Here is a 7,302-nt window from a genome sequence, read left to right on the forward strand (position 1 = left end):
AGCAAACATTCAGATTAAAGTGTTTTCTGGGGGAAAAAAAACACATCCTCCAAAATGATGCCCATATACAATTTCATGATTTTATTGTTGGGGTGGGGGTGGGTGGGGGAGGCAATACAAATAAGTGATCTTTATTTGCAACAGCAGTGCATTAATTTGGCAAGTTTTAATGCTTCCTCCCCCCATATGCTGTGGGGGGTGGTGGTAAAGAAAGGGAATTACTGTGAGCTTGCCAGCTAGTTTGGATTTCTCTTCTGTTGTGAGATGGTTGAAGGTTCATCATTATAGGTTATTGTTGATACAGCAGGGAAAAGGAAAAAAATGGAAAAAGCTTTTGTGTTAACGTGTGTTAAAATATGTACAAAACAAGGAATCGTCAATATTAAAGTATATCACAATGCAGTAGAAAAATTGTGTATGTCTTCCTCCCCCCTTCTGCTTTTTCTATTCTGCTTCCTTTCTCTCTCTCTTTCTTCTCTCTTTCTCTCTCTTCTCTCTCTCCCCCCCTCCTCCTCCCTCCCACCCCAATGGCAGATGTTGTGGTCTCATTTGATTGCATAGGAAAACTGCAGTGATACAGCAAACACCCAGAGAGATATGATGACAAATGGGTCCAGATCCCGGTAAATTACTTTCTGCTCAAATCGAAATTTCATTCAGTTTGTTGCTAGCAGAGATGAAGTAATCTAAATTGTGGACTCAGGAGCAGATAGAGGGAAGTTGGAGCAAGCATTTCATTATCGAGAGAGAGTGAGAGAGAGAGACACAGAGAGAGAGAGAGAGAGAAGGTTAGGATGAAAGAGATGAGCAGAGGCAAATCTAAAGTGTTGACACCATGATTGAAAAGGTTAACCCATACACATTATATATCAACCTGGATAGCCGAGAGTTTCTAATGGAAACTCTGCCCTGATGGAGGTTTACTGGAGTTTCAATACACTGAGCATGATGTCGTCTTAGATATACAATCAAATCCTCTTAACCCTTTTGATGAGTCATCTCTCAAGATATGATTAAAGTACAAAAAAGTTCTTCATATAATTTCAAGGACACAATACATTTAAACTCTAGTCATGAATTCTGTCCTGGTTTTTTTTTTTTATGACAAACCCAGTAATCTGATAAAAAGTGTAGAGAATTGCTTTGTGTTGCTAGATGCAATTCAACATTTTATTAGATCCTGTGCCTCCAAGTCTTGAGCAGTAAAGGGATAATTCTCCATCAGTTTGGTCTGTGTTCTGTCCTTTAAATTTATTGCATCCCAAAGTATGTAAAAAAAAAGGATTTTTATCAGTTGAAAATTGCTCTTTCAGTTTTGATTTCTTTATTCACAGAGAAACACATCAAACATCCTCTTTCTGTTTTCAGGTTATTTGGAAATAGTGGCGCTTGCAGTGCTTGTGGGCAGTCAATTCCTGCTAGTGAGCTGGTTATGAGGGCACAAGGAAATGTCTATCATCTTAAGGTAAGAAAATGTTTCTTTCCCATGCTTTCCTTCCCTCCATGGAAAGTGCCATTTCTGCACTTAGATTTGTTTCAGAAAAAGATCAGTATCTCTTCTGAGTTCATCAGCCAGGGTTGGTTGGTCGTAAACGGAAAAAGATTTCTAAGATGTACAAGTTGTCCCAGTGATTTGTGGAGCAACAGCACATTTGAAAACGCTGCTGAATCCTAACAAGTGTCATATATTCTTTTATTTGGACAAATCTATCTATCTATCGTATCTATCTATATATACACACCTTTTGCTGCAACACAATGCAGAGTCTGTTTGGAATTCTAACACCAAAGTTTACCTTTGCTTTTGTGTTCACCCAGTGCTTTACCTGTTCAACCTGCCGAAACCGCCTGGTCCCTGGAGACAGGTTTCACTACATCAATGGCAGTTTATTCTGTGAACATGATAGACCCACAGCTCTCATCAATGGCCATTTGAATTCACTTCAGAGCAATCCACTACTGCCAGACCAGAAGGTAACTTTTCAACAATTGCTAATAGGCCTCATTTAAGCTAAATCACAAGTAATGCCTTTTCAAACAATATTGTGTATATATTATTTCGAACAGTGTCCCATGATTGAAAGTAGTTAATGGGATGCATGTCTAAACATGAAGGTGTTTTAAGTAGTGCAGTGAATCTGGGCTCAATTCGTATGTGGATTTTAAAAACTTAGATGTAAACTTCTTAAGTGCTTCTTGGATTATTAAGCTAATTCTACTAAAGTGGTCTATGAAAACAGTGCAGTAGCATTTGAAATCTAGTTGACCTGTGTTTGGTTTACCAGTTTGACCTGGGCAAATGATGGGGGAGAAGACGGTCTTCCATTTAGCTGCTTTTGATCATGTTGGTTATATGTTCCTTAACATCTGGTGCTGAAATTTAACATGTTTTTTCTCAAGTAAGTGGAATGAGAAACAATGATGATCAACAGTTCTATTATACCTTTTCTGGAACTGGACAGATTTTAGATCTATTTTAATCTCCCTAATAAGTCCCATAGCTATGCAAGTGAGTGCATTTTGATAACTGCAAAGCCTAATTTATAATAATTACTGTCAACCTTCAGTTAAGGGACTGTTCATTCGCTGGTCCAGAAAACTCTGAATGCACAAGTCTTGCACATAATTTTATTCGCATCATATTTCATACTGATTATGTATTGATGACATTGATTCATTTACTCTTTACAGCGCCTCTTGCATGGATATTAAATCTTATTGACCACAGATGAATTTTAATTTCAAATTGGTGATGGATTTTTCCATCAACTCTGATAGTATATTTGACTTTTTCATCATTAACCCAGGCAATCGCACAGTACTGAGTTATTACATTGAAACAAAGTGCACACTTCACTTGGTAATTTTTTATGGATTTACAATAGGAACTTCATTAATGTCTATTCTAGGGATAACAAAAAAAAAAAAACATTTATCTGTTAGTAAGAATTTTGAAGATAAAAATTTAAACCCATTTCCTGGGGCACTTTGTGAATTCTGCAGCAACCAAGAGAATATAAATGCTCTCTGTTTTTAGAGAGTAAATAATTCAGAAAAATTATCAGCTCTTCCCTGAATAGGTAGGACCTTGCCACAATTAATAATTGTCATTTATTTTATAATTACATTGCATGTCTTGTTCTTAAATAGGCCAGATGCAGTTAAGGATCCCTATACACATTATTTGGAAACAAATCTTTGAGTTTGATGGGGATTGTTTCAGAATAATCTGGTTTAAGATTACTATTTCTCTTTGTACTGTTTGGGTATCCAAGTGGTTTATAATCTGGATACAAGATGGTCTGGCTAGTAAATAATTCTATTCTTAAAAGTAACCAAGGTATTTTATATTTGTTTCTGGTTACTGTGAGCATATTTGAACATGCTTGGTCATTCCTTTATACATTTTCCCTATGTTTTATGTGCTTCAGTAATTATGATAAGAAGACAGAAATTGCCATACAGTACTAGCATTGCAAAGCTGAATCCATCTCCCATCCGGAACAGTTAAATAGAAGAAGGGTATTAACTGTGTTGCTGTAGTACATTAAAAGATTGGGGGAGTGGGAGGCAGTGTATAGGGGCAGGAACATATCATCCTTAATGGGTAATCCTAGTCCAGACTAATAAATGATTTACAATTTTGTCACATAGCATCGGGTGAGGCGCATCAAGGATGTAACGTTTTGGAAGCAAGTAGTTTGTTTCCCCTATCTGTGCTGCATATTTTGGGGATAATATTCTGTACATTACGCAGAGTGAAGAATTGGATGCTTCAGTTGTAGTCAGTTACCCAGTAGGCACAATCAACTAATGCTTGAGGAGCCTAGACTGATTTACTTTATTTATATGATTAGTATCTGTCTCCCTTCCTCATTCTTCTGTAGTGGAATCTTCATTGGGCCTTCTAGTAATCTAAAACGGAACAGCTGAATCTAACTGCTTCTCTACTGTGCTGTGAATACTGCCTAACTCAGTATATTGCTTTAATAAATACCAACAATCATTAACACAGATATGTTTAACGAAGGGTAGAGCAGAATATGTTTTTTAAATAAGTTAATCGCCTAAAGCCAGCCAAGCAATTTTTAAAATTAGTGTAATAGAATTTAGCCCAATCAGCTTATTCTGTCCCTAGTTAGTATAACTTCTACACCATGGTCAGGAGTTCATATTGGCCTACTGAGTCAATGTTTCTATTTCCAAACAAAAATTCTCTGTCTTAAGAAATGAAGCAAAAATGTTCATCTCTATTGAACATACAGTATTTTCTTGAATCAGTTACTGACTTAAGCCATGCATTTAAGATTTGCCAGTCTTGCAGTTATCTATATTACAGAATGAGCAGTAATTACACCTGTGGTCTGATCCATTATTTTAAACTACAAACTTAGCTTGTTCCCTGAGTTTTACGCAATAACATGCAGCTTAAAGTAGAACTTTTTAGAATATGTTTCCTTTGTGGTTATACAAAGGATATTGATGAAGGAGGAATCACTAATAACTTTAAGTATTAAAATACATACATACATACATACATACATACATACATACATACATACATGTGTGTGTGTGTGTGTGTGTGTATACACACATACATATAATCTTTTAAAAAGTTAACTTTTAAAAGATTATTTTGCCACTCACTGTAGATTTTTGGTCACATTTGCAGCTGAGGCACTTTCTCTAGGGCAAGTTTTGTGTGTTATACTTGACTCCATCTCTTTTCTTTTTTCCCAACTCAGCAGCCTGTTTTTTACAGGGTATAAGTTTTCCTTTCATTGGTAGTGACCAAAGCATTCCCTTTGATCCAGCTCCTATAGTTTTAAATAAAGCATGAGTTAGATTACGTTTTGCTATTCTTTCTCTTCCAGAGAAGCTTCTAGTTTACATATCATTCAACAATTCCCTTGTACTTACATAATTGGTATTGTCTGTGTCCATAGTAGAGGACACTTGATGCTCATTTATTAAATATGCTTGCTGGCTGCTCCCTAATCTTTGTTCTGGACAGACAAATTACCTTTCTCACACTGAGTATCAACTCTGGGGAATTAAACCTCCAAGCTTCCACCAGTTTAATTAGCTTGAAAGTGGGGGGTTGCAGTTACTAATAGACCTCAGGCTTTTAGTAACTTCAAGGAAGGATAAAAAAAAACTTCTTAGGAAATTCAAAATGTCATTTAAAAACCATAAAAATCTAATATATTATTTCATTTTCATAATTGCAAACAGATTGCATTTGAAAACTGTCGATCGTTTCTACTTTATCTGTGGAAGTTAGATTTCTGTCGAGCTAGGCATTTTTAATTATCACAATTCATTAACACATCACAGTGGAGGCACATGTTTGACTTCGTATATTACAGAGTTTATGTAACATTAACTAACGTAGCAGATGAGGAATCTTAAATGGAAGGAAAATATTCCAAAATGTCTATATTTAGTTTTTGTGCTATGCAGCATGCTAACTACCGTTGCCTAGGGGAGGGTATCTTATATGCTTTGACAGAATTTTTTTCCTAATTTAGAAGATCACTTTACTTGGTTCTTCAAAGGAAAGGCATGTCATTTAATCCCAGTCCAAAGGAAATGCATCTTTTGTAAAAGAAATAAAAAGAGACTGTAGGATTTCTCACTCGAAGCATTTTCCCCCTTTGGTGAAAGTATATCTTGCTGTCAAACTGCAGAAAATATTTTTTTGCGGTCTGTTTCTCCATTTGAACTCTTTAGGGACTTGGATGCGTATTACAGAAAACCTTTAATCGAGTCACAGTTGGAATCTAATTTAATAGAATAAGCGAATCGCAAGAAGACGAAAGCAGTCACGTTCAGCTCAAATCAAGCATTTTAGCTAAGATGCCCCTTTTTATTTCTTGCAGGTCTGCTAAAAGATCAGAGTACTGCAGAATGCGTGCCTTCATCTCAAACTTTGTTCATCACAGATGGATCCCATGTCTCCAGTAGACAAGTCACCTTTGTAGCTAGCATCAGTGCCAGCTCCATGCCATTGCACCTTCTTTACTCTTGATTGCCCTTCTCACATTTATCGGTGTATTAAAATGACTGAAAATGAACATTAAGAACTCCATGAATCTGGGCTAATGGGAGACTGTAGAGAAAAATGGAGGGAAAAAAAAAAAAGATCCACCGGAGGAGAGAACAACTTTGGGTGGGCAGGGTGGGGACAAATGACTAATGAAGCTAATCCAGATAAGCTTTCAAGTCTGCTTTCTACCCTCATTAACAATTAGCAGGGCACTGGTGAGAATTTGTACCCTGTGTTTTACCTTAACAGCATTCTCTTTGCTCTTTGTATAATTTACGTGTTGTAGGAAATGTTCAAAACTCAAACCTGAGCTAATGGAAAGATGGGGCTCTTGTGATAATCTATCACAAATACTTTTATTGTATCTCTGTAAAATACAAATGTATGTATGCATGTAAGTGTGTTTTGTCCTAATGTTGCTACTTCCCATGACACAGAAAGAAAAAGGAAAAAAAAAATCAAGCTCATAGCAACAACTGTAGAATTTTCATCTACTCCTAATTCGCTGAATGAAGAAGAAAAATCTTTTATTTGTGATATTTTCAGAGACATTTGCTCTAGTATGGTGTATTTAAATAATAAAAAACTTAAAATGAAAGGAACCGTAATTGATTTTGGACTATAGTACAATGGGGCAAATTTCTATCAAAGGATGAAGTATGTCATAAGTTAATTTTTAAAACCTGGTTTTTCCTGCTTCCCAGTAGCTCTATGGCAAAAAAGGAATGCATTGAAATCTATACAAAGAGATAGTGATAGCAGTGATACCAAATTCAGAAGTGATGTCTAATGTATCAAGGATTTATTTCTATGACAGTAATGTTTAATGGCAGGTAGATTTAACTAAAGAATTTTGTGCTCCCTTCACTTAAGTCATTTAATTTTCATGAATGATAGTAAACGTAGGTCTATCCTAACGTTATTAACTTGCTAACTCTAATAATTTTTATGTGAATTCAAAAGCACATCTAGGAATTAGGGTGGTTTCTAAGATGCCAAGTTACTCAAAAGTGTCCTGGTTATGAATATTCTGTTTAAAATGTCTCATTCTGTAGCAAAACATCCTGAGAAAAGAATAACACCTCACTTATTTTTCTGTTTTGAAATAGCCCTCTCCTCCCCAATTATGAGTACTGTTTCAGTGCTGCATGAGTGCAAACTTTTTTCACTGCTTTTCCAAGATGCATATCTATTTTTTTTTATACTCAGTGAACCTGACAATCAACTTGGTGCATACAGAGATATACTGTACG

At 35.9% G+C, this 7,302-nt stretch overlaps 1 protein-coding gene across 1 annotated transcript in view; it reads left to right on the forward strand.

Moving 5' to 3' along the window:
- LMO4 (LIM domain only 4) overlaps positions 1–6,647 on the forward strand; it is a 16,479-nt gene extending 9,832 nt beyond the window's left edge. The window contains exons 3-5 of the mRNA XM_034437157.3: positions 1,369–1,465; positions 1,819–1,974; positions 5,883–6,647. Coding sequence (XP_034293048.1) covers positions 1,369–1,465; positions 1,819–1,974; positions 5,883–5,891 — 262 coding nt within the window. The 3' untranslated portion in view covers positions 5,892–6,647. The remainder of the gene's footprint in view (positions 1–1,368; positions 1,466–1,818; positions 1,975–5,882) is intronic.
- Positions 6,648–7,302: the final 655 nt, after the last annotated feature.

The sequence above is a fragment of the Pantherophis guttatus genome, chromosome 3 (genome assembly GCF_059756535.1).
Source record: "Pantherophis guttatus breed Tessera chromosome 3, ASM5975653v1, whole genome shotgun sequence".
In the NCBI taxonomy this organism is placed as follows: Eukaryota; Metazoa; Chordata; class Lepidosauria; order Squamata; family Colubridae; genus Pantherophis; species Pantherophis guttatus.